At 46.4% G+C, this 18,562-nt stretch overlaps 1 protein-coding gene and 1 long non-coding RNA gene across 3 annotated transcripts in view; one reads left to right on the top strand and one right to left on the bottom strand.

The window, feature by feature from the left end:
* LOC134910544 (uncharacterized) overlaps positions 1 to 18,562 on the top strand; it is a 263,414-nt gene that overhangs the window by 58,210 nt on the left and 186,642 nt on the right. The gene's annotated exons all lie outside the window — the stretch shown is intronic.
* JCHAIN (joining chain of multimeric IgA and IgM) overlaps positions 1 to 18,562 on the bottom strand; it is a 60,077-nt gene that overhangs the window by 23,636 nt on the left and 17,879 nt on the right. Inside the window, exons 2-3 of one of the 2 annotated variants that reach the window (XM_063935508.1) lie at positions 11,837 to 12,050; positions 424 to 528 (exon numbers count right to left, since the gene is read on the bottom strand). In XM_063935508.1, coding sequence (XP_063791578.1) covers positions 424 to 528; positions 11,837 to 12,014 — 283 coding nt within the window. In that variant the 5' untranslated portion in view covers positions 12,015 to 12,050. The remainder of the gene's footprint in view (positions 1 to 423; positions 529 to 11,836; positions 12,051 to 18,562) is intronic. The other variant, XM_063935509.1, reaches the window with a different exon arrangement.

Here is an 18,562-nt window from a genome sequence, read left to right on the forward strand (position 1 = left end):
CAGGTGTATTCATTACTCACTGGAACATTTTAAAAGGTCCGCAGGTGGAGCTAATTATTTCACTTGCAATTCTGTGTGGAGACCTGGAAAACATGCACTGTGTGGGGTCCTGAGGACTGAGTTTGAGAACCTGTGGTATAATGTATGTCCAGCTTTAGCATAGTTTCATACCTCCCAGCATGACCCTCTCCAGGAGGGACAGAATGCTCTGCTCCTGGACTTTTCTCTTAATATATGATTGCCATCACCTGTGCTGCAACACCTTTCTTATCCATTAACTAGTTCAATACAGGTGCCCGCAATCATAAATTAAGAGAAAAGTCCAGAAGTAGAGTATTGTGTCCCTCCTGGAGAGGGTCATGTTGGGAGGTATGTAGTTTATCCCAATTATGATGTACTTGTGCAAATTCCTACATCACCTACCTGTTACATATACAGCAAACAGCAGCACCGCGGCTGCTAGTAACAAACTGTGCTTCTCCATTCTTTCTCCCCTTCTTATGAGGATATCCAGGTGGGACTGGGCTCCTATAAGAAGGGGGTGGGGGCACTTTCTGAAACTGTTTGTTACTTAAAAAAGCATTCTGGTTGGTTTCAGTACTGAAAACAGATGTTATGTTCTTGGTTTGCAATGAGAGCACTTCTGCAGAATAGCAAAACTCAATAAATTGTCAAAGCGATAGTGTCTCCTCAACAAAGTATTTACATGGGTATCAGTATTCTTATTGCAAGACAGGAAGACCACGGTAGCATGACTTGAAAATAAAAATTCCCTCTTACTGTGTTCTTGTTTTATAAAGACAGCACTGTAGACAGGTGCAAATGCTTACTTTCAGATAGATAGACAGACAAACTTGGGCAACCTTGCTGCTGTTTACAAAGCAGTCTTTCCCTAGAACATTGCTGCTCTACCATTATTTCCTATAAGGGCTTCTCCTCCAGCAATAGCGGGACCAGATCCCGCCCCTATAGATCTCAGTACCAGTCTTGGCTAAGGAGGACTGTACTGCAAATATATGAATAAAGTAACAAATGCACAGTACACTGTTTAACAAAAAAAAAATGGGACAACTCTTCAACTAACCTCAGTTCTGGTCAGTCTGGACTGAGTTTTAATATAATTGGGAGACCATGACAGCCATTATGACAACAGCCCCTGGTTAGTCAGCACTCAGCACAGGGCCGTGGTGGCTTTAAGGGCTATGGCACTAAGCAGATGGTGTACTGTAAACTAACAGGGCCAAACCACGAAAAGCTTTGATTTTTGGAGTTTGGTACATAGGCATAACTCCCAACATGACCCTCTCCAGGAGGGACAAAATGCTCTGCTCCTGGATTTTCTCTTAATTCGTGATTGCCAGCACCTGTGTTGAACAGGTTAATGGATAAGAAAGGTGTTTCAGCACAGGTGATGGCAATTATAACTTAAGAGGGAAGTCCAGAAGCAGAGCATTCTGTCCCTCCTGGAGAGGGTCATGTTGGGAGGTATGGATAGGGGTAAGAATGGTGTCCCCATTAATAGCATTAATTAGGATTCTGCAGGAGATGTCTGTTAAATTGCATGCATTAGGTACATAATAAGCACATAGCAACAACTCATAATTATGTAGAAGCTGTCATTTCTGCATAATTTTATGTTAAAAATCTTAGCAAATAGGCCCTTTAGCAGGGCCGTCTTTTTATATGGGCTAAATAGGCATTTGTCCAAGGGTCTTAGAAGCATAAGGGCCCTAGGCTGATAGCGGAGAGTCCCCTTTTTCCAGGAGTATCACATTTTTTTAAATCGGCCCTGGGGAACTGGAGATATCTGACTTCAAAGAAGTGGTCTCTATCAAAGCCTGTTAATTGCTCTTCCCAACCAGATATCTCGGGTTCTGTCTGACCTAGAGTTTTTCTGGGTGCATACTGCAAATTCTGTGACTCTACCCTTTCGGTGGACCCCAGCAGCTTGTCTCTACTATGCCCAGAACCAGAGATATCAGCCTTCAAACAGCTGGTCCCTGCTCCAGCTCCACACGCCTGGTATGCAGTTTTATATTTTCATTGGTGGATTGCTCTGTCTCCTGAACTCTGATCCTCTAGTCCCCAGTACCTTCTGAAAGGTGGGGTATAGACGGTTCCGCAGGAGCCATGGGCACTTTAAGACTTTTCTAGAGTGTGAACTGGCTCCTCCCTCTATGCCCCTCCTCCAGACCTCAGTTTAGAAAATGTGCCCAGGCAGACTGGTCACACTCCAGTGGAGCTCTACTGAGTTTGACTGAAAGACTTTGTTAGGTTTTTTATTTTCAGTGAGACTGCTGACAAGAGTCTCCCTGCTTCGTGGGGAAGAAGTAGGAACCAACTTCCTGAATAGTTTTATGGCTCTGCTTCTTGCTGACAGGACACCATTAGCTCCTGAAGGGTACTGAACACTAGCTGCGGCTATGCGCTCACTCCCACAGCACGTCGTCACCCCCCTAACAGAGCCAGAAGTCAGAAGACGCGCGAGTATTATTACCGGAGATCTGCCAGAGGGACCTCCGGTCATCGTGACGGCTCAAGGTACCGCGCGGCGAGCGGGAACGCTGTGCGGACATGCTATCCATGCACAGCAGGGGGGGGGGGGGGGGGGGCAGCATGAAAACCTACTCTGACTGGCAAAAAGTAGCATATTGGGCCGTGGCACAATCCTACACCCCGGCCAGTATAAATATTTTTGTGATAAAGTCTGAGGGGAAACGCGCCATTACAGGGGGCGGTGCTTCCTCCTCAGTCATCCAGCACACTGCTCAGCGCCATTTTCTCCAAGCAAGCTGCAGGGGAAGAAACGCTGGTCCTCCACTTCTGAGCCAAGTATCATGGTGCAAATAAAGGGGGGCACACTGTAAATTGGTGCTGTATTGGTAATTTGGCATTATAAAAGCGCTACAGGTCTCTGTGGACATTTTATATTACACAGGGATTTTACATTAGCGCTGAGTTGTGAACTGGCAAATCTCTTCTGTGTCCTTTTGACAGATTTTACTGTGGGTTTGTCCCCTGTAAGCCGCGAAGTGTCTGTGGTGTGTTTGTTCACGTGTGTGACATGTCTGAGGCAGGGAGCTCTTCCCCTGAGGGAGCCATTTTAGGGACACAGAGTTGCTTGTAATGTGGTGGCGCTGCCGGCACACCACGAGCCTGAATGGGTGAAAGAATTACGTGATAGTGTGAATCATATCAGTAAGAGCTTGGATAAGTCATGCAGAAACCTGGAGAAAATCCGTGGAAGATGTGATTTTTAATAGTTCTGCCTTTTCATCCACAGGGGATCCCTCTGGTTCCCATAAGAGGTCATTTGCACAAGTAGTACAAACTGATACCGACACGGACTCTGATACCTGTGTAGACACTAGTGATTCCAGGGGAAAAGATCCAAAAGTAGCGAAAAACATTCAGTACATGATTGTTGCTATAAAGGAGGTCTTAGAAGTTACGGAGGCACCTCCTTTACCTCAGGAGAAGGCTTACTTTTATAAAGAAAAGAAAATTAATGTAACTTTTCCTCCATCTCATGAGCTGAACACTCTCTTTGAGGGAGTCTGGGCAAACCCTGAAAAGAAATTTCAGATCCCCAAAAGAATTCAGGTTGCTTATCCTTTCCCGGCAGAGGACAGGAAAAGGTGGGAGTCACCCCCCGTTTTAGACAGTGCCCTGTCACGATTAACAAAAAAGGTGATTCTCCCTGCGCCTAGGACGGCTTCACTAAAGGAGCCGGCAGACCGCAAGTTAGAGACTACGTTAAAATCTATTTATGTGGCCAATGGGACACTACTCAGACCTACCATTGCCTGTGCGTGGGTGAGTAGTGCTATTGAAAAGTGGTCAGAAAACTTGTCATCAGACATTGACACAGTAGATAGAAACGAGATTCTCCTAACGTTGGGTCATATCAAAGATGCTGCTGCATAAATGCTAGAAGCCACGAAAGATATTGGGCTCTTGTGATCAAAAGCCGCTACCATGGCAGTGTCAGCATGAAGGGCATTGTGGATTCGCCAATGGAATGCTGACACAGACTCCAAAAGGAATATGGAGGCTCTCCCGTATAAAGGTGAGGCCTTGTTTGGAGATGGGCTGGATACTTTAGTTTCTGCGGCCACCGCAGGTAAGTCGACATTCTTGCCTTATGCTCCTGCGCCGGCAAAAAAGACATCACTCTCAGATGCAGTCCTTTCGGCCCAATAAATACAAAAAGGGTAGAGGTTCCCCTTTCTTTGCGGGTAGAGGAAGGGGAAGAGGAAAAAAAGTCCACAGTGTCTCCAGGATCACAAGAGCAGAAATCAACCCCTGCTTCTGCCAAAATCTGCTGGGGCTCCCTTGTGGGAGTCCGCTCAGGTTAGGGCACGTCTGAAAATATTCAGTCAGATCTGGGTTCAATCTGGCCTGGATCCGTGGGTCTTACAAATAGTGTCCCATGGATACAAACTGGAATTTCAAGACGTTCCCCCATGCCGATTTTTCAAATCGACCTTATCAGTTTCTATCCCAGACAGGGAAGTGGTAGCAGCAGCAATACAAAAATTGTGTCAGGACCAAGTCATTGTCCTGGTTCCCTTGTTACAACAGGGAGTAGGGTTTTATTCAAGCCTCTTCGTAGTTCCGAAGCTGGACGGCTCGGTCAGACCGATTCTAAACCTGAAATCTCTGAATCTCTACCTGAAAAGGTTCAAATTCAAGATGGAATCTCTGAGGACAGTGATTTCCAGTCTGGAGGAAGGGGATTTCATGGTGTCAGTGGACATAAAAGATGCCTACTAACATGTTCCCATTTATCCTCCGCATCAAGCTTATCTGAGATTCGCGATACAGGATTGTCATTACCAATTTCAGACGTTGCCGTTTGGACTCTCCACGGCACCGAGGGTGTTCACCAAGGTGATGGCGGAGATGATGATCCTCCTTCAAAAGAAAGGAGTCAATATAATTCCTTACCTGGACGACCTCCTGATAAAAGCGAGGTCCAGGGAATGGTTGGTGCAGAACATTGCACTGTCCCTGACAGTACTTCAACAACACGGTTGGATCATAAATTTTCCAAAGTCACAGTTGGAACCGACGACAAGATTGTCCTTTCTGGGAATGATACTGGACACAGAAGTACAGAGAGTATTTCTTCCAGTAGAAAAGGCTCTGGAAATCCAGAGAATGGTCAAACAAATTCTGAAACCAACAAGAGTGGCGATTCATCAATGCATTCGGTTATTGGGAAAGATGGTAGCGGCCTATGAGGCCATACAGTTTGTCCGATTCCATGCCAGAGTATTCCAGTGGTACCTGTTTGACAAATGGTCCGGATCCCACATGCACCAGAGGATAATCCTGTCATCCAAAGCCAGAATTTCACTCCTGTGGTGGCTACACAGTTCTCACCTACTAGAGGGACGCAGGTTCAGGATTCAGGACTGGGTCCTAGTAACCACGGATGCAAGTATCCGAGGCTGGGGTGCAGTCACACAGGGAGTAAGCTTCCAAGGAAGATGGTCAAATCAAGAAACTTGTCTTCACATAAACGTTCTGGAGTTGAGAGCCATTTACAACGGCCTTCTACAAGCGGTGCATCTTCTTCAAGATCAACCCGTACAGATCCAGTCTGACAATGTAACAGCAGTAGCGTACATAAACCGCCAGGGCGGAACGAAGGAACGAAGGCAGAGGTGACAAAGATCCTCCTCTGGGCAGAAAGACATGCAAGAGCTCTGTCTGCAATTTTTATTCCGGGAGTGGACAACTGGGAAGCAGACTTCCTCAGCAGACACGATCTCCATCCAGGAGAATGGGGCCTCCACCAAGAAGTCTTCGTAGAGGTGACAGGTCTTTGGCGAGTTCCTCAAGTAGACATGATTGCATCTCGTCTCAACAAGAAGCTTCAGAGAAATTGTTCCAGGTCGAGAGACCCTCAAGCAGTAGCAGTGGATGCACTGGTGACCCAGTGGGTGTTTCGGTCGGTATATGTCTTTCCACCACTTCCACTAATACCAAAAGTTCTCAAAATCATAAGAAGAACAAGGGTTTGAGGGATCCTCATTGTCCCAGACTGGCCAAGGAGGACTTGGTATCCAGATCTTCAGGAGTTGTTCATATAAGATCCTCTGCCTCTTCCTCTTCTTGAGGACCTGCTGCTGCAGGGGCCGTGTGTGTATCAAGACTTACCGCGGCTACGTTTGACGGCATGGCTGTTGAGCGCCGGATCCTAGCACGAAAGGGTATTCCTAAAGAAGTCATTCCCACTCTTATTCAGGCCAGGAAAGGCGTAACGTCTAAACATTACAACCATATTTGGAGAAAATATGTGTCTTGGTGTGAAACCAAGAAGGCTCCAATGGAAGAGTTTCAGTTAGGACGTTTTCTCCATTTTCTTCAGGCAGGTGTGGATGCGGGCCTACGATTGGGTTCAATCAAGGTCCAGATTTCGGCCTTGTCGGTTTTCTTTCAGAAACAATTGGCCTCCCTTCCAGAAATTCAGACGTTCGTGAAAGGGGGTCTGCACATCCGACCTCCATTTGTGCCTCCTGTGGCACCATGGGATCTTAACGTGGTGTTGCAGTTCCTTACATCGGATTGGTTTGAACCTCTCCAGGAGATAAAGTTAAAGTTTCTCACTTGGAAAGTGGTCATGCTGTTGGCCTTGGCATCCGCAAGGCGGGTGTCTGAGTTAGGGGCCTTGTCTCACAAGAGCCCTTACTTGATCTTTCATGAGGATAACGCAGAGTTAAGAACTCGTCAGCAATTCCTTCCAAAGGTGGTTTCTTCTTTCCATATAAACCAACTTATTGTGGTGCCAGTGGCTACTGACACCTTCGCTGCGTCAAAGTCTCTGGATGTGGTCAGAGCTTTGAAAATTTATGTCGCAAGAACAGCTCGGATACGGAAAACAGAGGCTCTGTTTGTCCTGTATGCTCCAAACAAGATTGGGTGTCCTGCTTCTAAGTAGACCATTGCGCGCTGGATCAGAGGTACGATTCAGCACGCTCATTCCACGGCAGGATTGCCGTTACCAAATTCGGTGAATGCCCATTCTACTAGAAAGGTGGGCTCTTCCTGGGCGGCTGCCCGGGGTGTATCGGCTTTACAACTTTGCCGAGCAGCTACTTGGTCAGGGGCAAACACGTTTGCTAAGTTTTATAAGTTTGACACCTTGGCCGATGAGGACCTAAAGCATAGGTTCTCAAACTCGGTCCTCAGGAGCCCACACAGTGCATATTTTGCAGGTCTCCTCACAGAATCACAAGTGAAATAATAAGCTGCACCTGTGGGCCTTTTAAAATGTGTCAGTGAGTAATTAATACACCTGTGCCCCTGCTGGGTTACCTGCAAAACATGCACTGTGTGGGCTCCTGAGGACCGAGTTTGAGAACCTATGACCTAAAGTTTGGTCAATCGGTGCTGCAGGGTCATCCGCACTCTCCCGCCCATACTGGATCTTTGGTATAACCCCATGGTACTGAAGTGGACCCCAGCATCCTCTAGGTGGTATGAGAAAACAGGATTTTAATACCTACCAGTAAATCCTTTTCTCCTAGTCCGTAGGGGATGCTGGGCACCCAACCCAGTGCGTACTTTACCTGCAGTAGTTACTTTGTTGTAGTTACACAAGTGTTGTGTTACAATTGTTTTCAGCATGTTGCTGCAATAGCTCATGCCTGCTGGCATGTGTTATGTTAAATGCCATGTTGTGCAGCATGGTTGAAGTGCTGGTATGAATCTCACCGTTAACTTTAAAGTAAATCCTTTCCTCAAAATGTCCGTCTCCCTGGGCACAGTTCCTATACTGAGGTCTGGAGGAGGGGCATAGAGGGAGGAGCCAATTCACACTCTAGAAAACCCCAGCATCCTCTACGGACTAGAAGAAAAGGTATTAAAATCCTGTTTTTTTTATATCCCATTGAAAGCTAAGAAATATTTTTCCAGGAACTGGAGATACCTGCAGTCAAGCAAGCTGCCCTCCCACAGGAAAATGATGATTAAGCCCACTCCACTATCCACCCCTCACCTGCATATTAAACACCCCCTACCACCCTTGAAGTCATGCACTGTGGCCCTGTCATTCAGCCCAATGCCCCATTTTACAGTTTAGTTTTCTCTCTCCCGCCCCGTCTCACCATCTGTGCCGTAAAGGAGCAATTAGCAGAAATTACTGCTCCAGGTCCTACATGTGGAGTGAAAAATAGAACACCCTCTACCGCCTGTGGGACATCAAAGCTGATAGCAGCCGCCACCCCTACCACTGCAGGATGGGTAGGGGCCCCAGTGCACTGCTTTGCCTAGGGGCGTACAGTGCTTTTAAAACGGACATGCCCTTTAGAATCATTTGAAGTTGCTAAGATTCGTACAAATCTAATTCATCAATTTATACGTTGTTAGTGAAGTCAGAGTCTGACCTGTAATTGTATGCTGGAATCATTTGTATAGAGTTTCCTCTGTGAAAGTAAGTCACCTGATCCTGAAAAACCGCTGAGTTTTAAATCAACACATCCTTTGTACCAGACCTGAGGGAGTTAAACTTGCTCCAAATCACATGCACATTGATTCAAAAGAGCTTTTGATTTTTGTCACGTAGGGTATATTTTCTGAAGATCCATCTAGTAACAACAACTGTTGACCTGTACCCTGGGGAACATTCGTGAAAGAGGTTCAAATAAATATATAATGGTTTACATATAACCAATGAGATGATGTAGTTTTTCTAGTGCAATTTAGAAAGGACATCTAAGTGGCTGTTATGGATGATACCAACTTTCTTTCTTTTAGCAGTTTTGACATATATTCCAGTCTTCTGTGTCTTTTTGTATGCTTCTTACTATCGAACAACGTAAGGGTCTATGTACTAAGGGGGTCATTCAGACTCGCCCGCACATGCGGCCCATTGTGCTATTTGCCCATGGAGGCAAACTGCGCATGTGCAGCGGCAGCTTTCGGCTGTGCAAGCACACACATTGCGGTTGCATCCACGATGCATGCAACCGCAATGTGATTGACAGCGGTGGGTGTTCGCGGGGTGAACAACGACATTGGGGTAGGGGGGGGGGGCAGGGAGACCGGATTGGAACCGTTTCATTGCTGCTGCACGTTGTCACACGCAGCGCCGCTCCGATTAAAAAGATGATAGCACAGCGGGTCAACCTTAGTTTCGATGCGTCCGTAATCTCATTGCGGATGCATCGAGAGGCGGACTCGCACATGCTGGGCAGCCTTGCCCTGTGCTGGGCGGCCCCCAGCATGTAAGGAGATGGACGCAGATCTGGCTGCGTATGTAGCGATCTGTGTCCATCTCTGAATAAAGTCCTAAGCCTTGGAAAGAGAAGAAGTGGACAGAGATAAACCAGTCAATCAGCTCCTAACTTCCGCCATGTTTCATGCTGGGTTTGAAAAAAGCACAGGAGCTAGTTGGTTGGTGCTTTATCTCCGTCCACTTTATTCTCTCCAAGTCTTAGTACATTGGCCCCTTTAACATAATTAATTATACCATAATATCAGATATATGACTATGTCATTGTTACAGTACATGTATGCAGCACACCTAAATCTTGAAAATGTCTCATTTCAGTTACAGGTTTTGTTTCCTCAAAGGAGTAAAGTATTATAAAGACGGGAGGCGGTCGTTAGGTCGACAAGCGTTAGGTCAACATACATTGGGTTGACCACTGAAGGTCGACATGCGTTAGGTCGACATGTACTAGGTCAACATCCAAAAAGGTTGACATGAGTTTTTCATATTTTTTTTCTTCATTTTTTCACCTTTTTCATACTTAATGATCCACGTGGACTACGATTGGGAACGTAACATGTACCGAGCGCAGCTGTAACGGAGTGAGGCACCTTGCCCGAAGCCGCGAGCCATGCAAGGGGACGCGGTGCACTAATTGGGGTTCCCCGTCACTTTACGAAGTAAACGACACCCAAAAACAGTCAAAAAAACTCATGTCAACCTTGTACATGTCGACCTAGTGACCATGTCGACCTTCAGTGGTTGACCCAATGTATGTTGACCTAATGCTTGTCGACCTAATGAACCACAACCTATAAAGACTGCCACAGTATTGCAAGATAAGCCTTAAGCAACAGTGCAAGTTGAATGTTTTACTGTAGCTTATGTCAGGATGATTAAAATAAAAATGTAGAGGCTTTTGAAAAAGTATCCTTAGCTGTTTAACTCGGATAACCTCTGTGAAACAAAAAAGGGTGTTAGGAAATCTTCTTTCTGTCAGACTATTTGCATATTAAGTTTCTGTCAGGTTTCTATATGATTGTGCATTATTACCTTGCTCATTGTACATTTTTTCATTGTACTTTTAATACATCAGTAATAATGATAAAACAGCCATTAATACAGATGTGTCCTCAAACATCTAATCACGCCAAACAGCTTTTTCTTAAACTTTGCTTCTTACTAGCACCACTAAAGCGACAAGCCTGTGTTGCAAGTGTATACTGATGGCTGGCAGCACTGGTACTGTACTTCTGTGTGTGACAAGTAGCAAATCTGTATGAGAAAAGGTTTCCCATATGAGCGGTTGCGACATTTCCTCTTGCCACGTCCTCTTATGCTACAACTTTATACATATGTTATAGCAATACCTTTGTGACAGAAGTGGCAACCTAGCAGCACTGGTACACTGTGAGGGGCTTTGTATAAGGCTATGATGCAACTACAGTAAGATGCAGTATATAGAAAAAGGGCGCTTTTTCTATATACCCCCCCCCCCCCCCCCCCCCAGGCAAGATATATTAATACAGAGAGACAAAGTGGTGGGGGCAGAAAAAGAGGTGGGGAGAAAGTGAGTGAGTGATAGGGGGGGAAGGTGGAGACAGAGAGGGGGAAAAATAAATAAATAAAAGCCAGACACTACAGCGAGTACCTAGTAGCAAGTCAGGGATCTGGTCAGGAGGTGGTCGGGATTCCGATGGTCGAAATGCCGATGCTAGAATCACAACACTGCTCTGATCACTATCCCGCCACCAGGATCCCGAAAGAGGATTTATCGGGGCTGTGGAGAGGTAAGCTGCAGAGGTGGGAGGTTAGGTTTAGGTTGCGGGGGAAGGGTTAGGCTGTGTGTGAGGGGGGGAGGGTTTTACGGTTAAGCTGCAGGGATGGGGACCAAGGGAAGGGGGGTGTAGAGTTAGGCCGCGGGGGAGGGAGGGTTAGGTTTAGGCTGCGGGACGGGGTGGTTAGGGTTAAGCACCACCAATTAGGATTAGGCTGGCAGGGATGGGGGGCGGGGGTATATTGTCCGGCTGCAGAAAAGGAGGATTTGGGGATTAGGGATAGAATACTTACCTACTAGGCGTTGGGATCCTGAGCATTGGGATGCCACTGTCGGTATTATGACTGCAGGCATCCTAAGCACGGGGATTCCACTACTGTCCCATAAGTCATGTAACTAGGTGGGTTGAATGGAGATAAACTAAGTTATTAAGGCGTTTGCCTGCTTTATTAATTTTGGTATAATAATGGTGCTTCAATTGAACACTACCTCATTCAATGGGGTAAATTTGTGAGGTTATTTTTTTTTAGAACTGGTGATGTTGCCCATAGCAACCAATCCGATTCTATTGATTATATTCTAGAAGCAACTAAATAAATGTTAAGCAGAATCTGATTGGTTGCTATGAGCAACATCACCAGTTCTAAAAAAGTCCCACCTTAGTAAATTTACCCCAATGTGTCTATGGAATGGCTGCCGCAAATGTGTTGCACCTCAATCCCATTACTGCTCCCATTGTCACCAAATGACAGAACAGCAGGCACATGACTGCACTCACAGCATGTATCCTGAGACTTAGCATGTCTTAAATAAAAGTAAGTTCTGTCTATCCATACCAATTATTGGTGCGAAAGGAGCCCAGCTCCATTCGGGCGGCATTTGTTCTGCACATGTGCAGCCGCTTTTCAATGAGGAAATGTCCACGGGGGGAGCTGCTGTACATGCCTGGCTGGTTCTAGTGTTCAGACTCCACCAAGCTCTGCCTCTCTGCCACATCTCACATGTCAGCACCATGTTTGTGTGTGCCCGGCTGCCCGTGATTTGTAGGACCTGGAAGAGAAGCAGAGGAATCCATTATAATCTAAGCAGAAAGTAAATGCAGAGTGGCTGGAGGCTTAAGAGACACAGTAGGCACAGAGGGCTTGCGGCTGGAGGTGACACAAGGAGCGAGAGGGAATACGGGGCATGAGGCTGGACTGGAGGGATCGAGAGGATCTGGAAGGGACACATTTTCCACGTTTTTTTCCAGCTCACACTGATAGTGGGGCAAAAAAGTATTTGGACAGCCACCGATTGTGCAAGTTGACCCACTTAAAAAGATGAGAGAGGTCTGTAATTTCCATCATAGGTACACTTCAATTGTGAGAGACAGAATCTGAAAAAAAAAAGGAAATCACATTGTATGATTTTTAAACAATTTATTTGTATATTCTTGCGGAAAATAAATATTTGGACAATCAAAAAGCTTACCTCAATACTTTGTAATATAACCTCGGTTGGCAATTACAGAGGTCAAACGTTTGCGAATAGAAAATTCTTAGCAGTTTCTGAGTAGCTCCAGACTTACTCTGCCACTGCGATCAGTTCAGTCAGTTTCGTTCCTGGTTTGACGTCACAAACACACCCAGCGTTCGCCCAGACACTCCCCCGTTTCTTCAGACACTCCCGCGTTTTTCCCAGAAACACCAGTGTTTTTTCGCAAACTCCCATAAAACGTCAAGTTTCCGCCCAGAAACACCCACTTCCTGTCAATCACACTCCGATCACCAGAACGATGAAAAATCCTTGTTATGCCGTGAGTAAAATACCTAACTTTTGAGTAAAATAACTAAGCGCATGCGCTCTGCGAACCTTGCACATGCGCAGTAAGCGACTAATCGCAAAATAGCGAAACTCGGCAACGAGCGAACAACTCGGAATGACGGCCCAGGTTTGCACACACTGTAGCAGGTATTTTGGCCCACTCTTCCATGCAGATCTTCTCTAGATCTGTCATGTTTTGGGGCTGTCGCTGGGCAACACGGACTTTCAACTCCCTCCACAGATTTTCTATTGGGTTGATGTCTGGAGACTGGCTAGGCCACTCCAGGACCTTGAAATGCTTCTTACGGAGCCACTCCTTAGTTGCCCGGGCGGTGTGTTTGGGGTCATTGTCATGCTGGAAGACCCAGCCACGTTCCATCTTCAGTGCTCTTACTGAGGGAAGGAGGTTTTTGCCCAAAATCTCACGGTACATGGCCCCATTCACCCTCTCGGATCAGACATCCTGCCTCCTTTGCAGAAAAGCAGCCCCAAAGCATGATGTTTCCACTCCCACATTCACAGTGGATATGGTGTTCTTGGGATGTGGATGTGGATCTCGGCAAGTGGAGTTTATACCAAAAAGTTAAATTTTCCTCTCATCTGACCACATTACATTCTCCCAATCTTCCTCTGGATCATCCAGATGGTCACTGGCAAACTTTAGACGGGCCTGGACATGTGCTGGCTTAAGCAGGGGGCGCTGCAGGATTTCAATCCATGACGACGTAGTGTGTTACTAATGGTAACCTTTGTGACTGTGGTCCCAGCTCTCTTGAGGTCATTGACCAGGTCCCCCTGTGTAGTTCTGGGCTGATTCCTCACCGTTCTCAAGATCATTGATATCCCACGAGGTGAGATCTTGCATGGAGCCCCAGGTCGAGGGAGATTGTCAGTGATCTTGTATTTCTTCCATTTTTTAATAATTGCGCCAACAGTTGATCTCTTCTCACCAAGCTGCTTGCCTATTGTCGAGTAGCTCATCCCAGCCTTGTGCAGCTCTACAATTTTGTCCCTGGTGTCCTTAGACAGCTCTCTGGTCTTGGCCATGGTGGAGAGGTAGTAGTCTGACTGTTTGAGGGTGTGGACAGGTGTCTTTTATACAGATAACCAGCTCAACAGGTGCCATTAATACAGGTAACGAGTGGAGGATACAAGAGCTTCTTAAAGAAGAAGTAACAGGTCTGTGAGAGCCAGAAATCTTGCTGCTTGGTAGGTGTCCAAATATTTATTTTCCACAAGAATATACAAGTAAATTGTTTAAAAATCATACAATGTGATTTCCTGTTTTTTTTATTTTCCAGATTCTGTCTCTCACAGTTGAAGTGTACCTATGATGGAAATTATAGACCTCTTTCATCCTTTTAAGTGGGTCAACTTGCACAATCGGTGGCTGTCCGAATACTTTTTTGCCCCACTGTATGTGGTATTATTATTATTTTTATATATAGGAGGGGGAACTATACAGTGATATATAAGAGGGAATAACAGCTCGCAGTTTATACTGAGGTTAAGTTTTAATAGTTAGCACATCCAATAAGATTTCAGAAATCCTTCTGTTTTTGGTTCTGCACATGCTCAGTTATGCTCTTACTTATACCTCTTTCACACCAGAAATGCAGGGGTCTTACCCGGGAATACGGTCCCTGTATCATGCAGGGACATTCCCGGGTAAGACCCCTTGCATACCGCAGTCAGCAGCCCGGCTTATTGCCGGGTTGCTGACGTCAGCGGTGACGCGGTGGGGGCGGCGCAAGAGATCACATGATCTCCAAGCGCCGCCTGCTACAGAGAGAGTGAACGGGACCCGGGGCACATTGACCCGGCTCCCGTTCACACTGACCAGGTTCCCGGGAAGATCCCGGGACCAACCCTGGTCGATTGCAGGGTTGAAATGCCGGGGCAGGAATCCCGGGATTTTGACCCTGTACCCTTTCACACTGAGAAATTTCCCGGGTTGGTGCGCGTTCATGTGCAATAACCCAGGAAATTTGGTCTGTGTGAAAGGGGTATTAACAATGTGGATAGTCTCCTATTAGCATCGTTAAGTCTGCAGTGTGACGAGCGGCAATTGTATGCCATGCTCCAGCATCTCGAAGCTTCTAAAATGTATATAAGAGCCACATAAATATAAACAGACTAATATAAAGCCTATATACTCATTTTAATCAATTTAGAAGCTTTGGGAGGTTGGAGCTGGGCATATAGTTGCCGCTCGTCACAATATTTTTCAGGGACTGATGGGAAAATGTCCCTCTATCTCTGCATTTTTCGTCAAAATTAAGTAGTTTCTTTATATAACACCATAGTGTAATGGCATTATATAAAGTACACATTTTTTGGGAAGTTTAACATTTTTATGCTTGCTGAATAGCATAAACCGTTAAACCACAGTAGAGATCAATGGAGTGATCCCTACTGTGCGATATTCAGCGAGATGGGTATGAATGGAGAAGATAATTGCGTTATCTTCTCCATTAACCCTTTTGCTAAATAGCGGGGTTGCATGAAAAATGCGGAAATATTCCTTTCTGCATTTTTAACGAGAGAATGAACGTCCTGAATAGGGCCCATTAAGTCCAACTCAGGATAAGATTCTACTACAACAGGGCTGGCCAAACCAGTCCTCGAAATCTACCAACAGTTCATATTTTCCAGACCACCTAGCTGGTGCACAGGTGTAGTCATTACTAATTAGGATGTGCTGCATTCATTCCTAACTGACAGTTCTACAGATCTCCAGGAGGCCTGGAAAACATGAACTGTTGGTAGATCTCAAGGACTGGTTTGGCCAGCCCTGTACTACAACATGCTCAGGTACTGAGGGTAATCTGAATACTGGTGAACATTGTTGGAGTGTTGCGGTGTCGAATATGGATGTTAGTCCACACAACGGCACTTAACCAGAATGATTGGATTATTCATATAACAGAGATAACAGCATGTAGTATATAGAAGATGTTCTGCAGCGTCTTAGTACACACAGGATTCGGCTGTATACACACAGGGTGCGGCTGCGGAACAGACAAGGTCACGCACTGAGGAGAGCAAAAGCTGCATGTCAGTGCAGTTGTCTATCCCAGGAAGAACTCTCTCAGACTGTGCACTAAGCACCTCCTCCTGCACTGAGCTAACACTAAGAGGGAAAACACTAGAGCAGGGAAGCTGCCTCTAGTGCTGAGAACAGAGACAGACAGCAGAGTGATCCACTATCTAACAAACATAACCTGCTTTATGTGGAAAAAGGCTGCTAGAGGTTAATACTATAATCAGTAGCAGTTCTTGCAACGGGCAAGCAGGCTTTCTGGCCAGGGCGCCGCTGCCGTGGCAAGAGCCGCTACCGATAAACACTCCCCTCCCCCTGGCTGCAGCAGGCGCCATGGGCTGTGTGGGCGCCCGCTGCAGCCGGCTCCACTAACAGACACTAGAGGTCATAATTGACCTCTAGTGCCACAAGTACTGGGGGATAACTGGCCACACCCCTATTTTTGGGCACGCACCAGCTCTATTTTACCAGAAAGGGGGGGGGGGGGGGGCACCATAGGAAACTTTCGCACTTGGCGCCATAAGGTCTGGAACCACCCTGACCGTCATCTGCGTACACACAAGAGGTAGGTTGGCCAGAGTACTTACCAAATACTTTCCCTGTTAGCCGGTGGCTCCTCATAGAGCCACTTGGGGGCAGGAGTGGCTAGATATAACAAACTGGTCACAAACTTAACAATTTGAGGACTGTTTGTTGCATATAGCCATAGAAAGGCAGCATGTATCTTTTTAGATGGCATACAGCCATTTTCATAGGCAGTGATATCTGCTGTGGTGCATAAGCACATCCTTCCCTCATCTCTGTTCTCCTTATGCCCTTGGCTGCCTTAATTTTCTGGTACTAGAATGTGCTGCAGGATCCCCGGAGATGGGAATAGGAGTTGCTTCACCTCTCCTCCCCTACCCACTATTCCTTCCCACATTGTGCATACTCCCACCTCCTCCTACTCAATCCCATCTCTTACCCCTTTATTCTTCTCTCATCTGCCTCTACAAACTATGGTTGTCTTGCATTTTGCAATACACACTGCCTTATTATTTGTACCAGCCCTGGCTACAGTTGTTTAGGTCCTGCCTATGTGATGGCGCTTCCAGAATTATTTTTAGGGCCACTTGAAGTTCCCAATCTGACCATAGTATAGACATTTGGGCTAACAATGTGCCCCAAAGCCGGGACGTGCGGCGGTGAGGTAAATGGCTCAGGAGGCACTGACTAGTACCAGAGTCAGATTTACACACAATGGGGTATATTTACTAAGGTCCCGATTTTGACCGAGATGCCGTTTTTCATCAAAGTGTCATCTCGGTAATTTACTAAGCAAAAATCACGGCAGTGATGAGGGCATTCGTAATATTTTGGAAGTCCTAGGAAAAAATCACGAATCAATACACCATCGGTCAAATACGCCTGCAATTTGCTAGAAATCGGGAATTTACTAAAAAGTGCAAAACACAAACACTGCCGACAATAGCCAAACACTGCCGTGATAAAATACAAATCGTGAAAAAGTGCTAAAAAAAAACAGACCTGCTTTTTTATCCCGTGTTTGTATAGGCATGCACGGATCCATGAGATCCGTGCATGTTTTTCAGTGGGAAGGGGGGGAAATGTTATAAATTTTCAGAAAAAAAATTGCGTGGGGTCCCCCCTCCTAAGGCAAACCAGCCTCGGGCTCTTTGAGCCGATCCTGGTTGCAGAAATATGGGGGAAAAATGGACAGGGGTTCCCCCATATTTAAGCAACCAGCATCGGGCTCTGCGCCTGGTCCTGGTTCCAAAAATACGGGGGACATTATCTGTCCAGCACCGGGCTCCACTAGCTGGACAGATAATGCCACAGCCGGGGGTCACTTTTATACAGTGCCTTGCGGCCGTGGCATCAAATATCCAACTAGTCACCCCTGGCCGGGGTACCCTGGGGGAGTGGGGACCCCTTCAATCAAGGGGTCCCCCCCCCCAGCCACCCAAGGGCCAGGGGTGAAGCCCGAGGCTGTCCCCCCCATCCAATGGGCTGCGGATGGGGGGCTGATAGCCTTTGTGATAAGTGTTTGATATTGTTTTTAGTAGCAGTACTACAAGGCCCAGCAAGCCTCCCCCGCAAGCTGGTACTTGGAGAACAACAAGTACCAGCATGCGGCGGAAAAATGGGTCCGCTGGTACCTGTAGTACTACTACTAAAAAAATACCACAATAAAGACATTACACACACACCTTGACAGTATAACTTTAATACATCCATCCACACCTCCATATACACATACTTACCTTATGTTCCCACGCAGGTCGGTCCTCTTCTCCAGTAGAATCCATGGTGTACCTGTCAAAAAAATTATACTCACATAATCCAGTGTTTTCGGCTCCTCGGTAAATCCTTTTGTAATCCACGTACTTGAAAAAATAAAAACCCGACCACGAACTGAAAGGGGACCCATGTTTTCACATGGGCCCCCTTTCCTCGAATGCCAGAAACCCACTCTGACTGATGTCTAAGTGGGTTTCCTCAGACAATCAGGGAGCGCCACGTTGTAGCACCCTCCTGATCGGCTGTGTGCTCCTGTACTGTCTGACAGGCGGCACACGGCAGTGTTACAATGTAGCGCCTATGCGCTCCATTGTAACCAATGGTGGGAACTTTCAGGTCAGCGGTGAGGTCACTTTCGGTCAACCGCTGACCTGAAAGTTCCAACCATTGGTTACAATGGAGCGCATAGGCGCTA

The sequence above is a fragment of the Pseudophryne corroboree genome, chromosome 1 (assembly GCF_028390025.1).
Source record: "Pseudophryne corroboree isolate aPseCor3 chromosome 1, aPseCor3.hap2, whole genome shotgun sequence".
Taxonomy (NCBI): Eukaryota; Metazoa; Chordata; class Amphibia; order Anura; family Myobatrachidae; genus Pseudophryne; species Pseudophryne corroboree.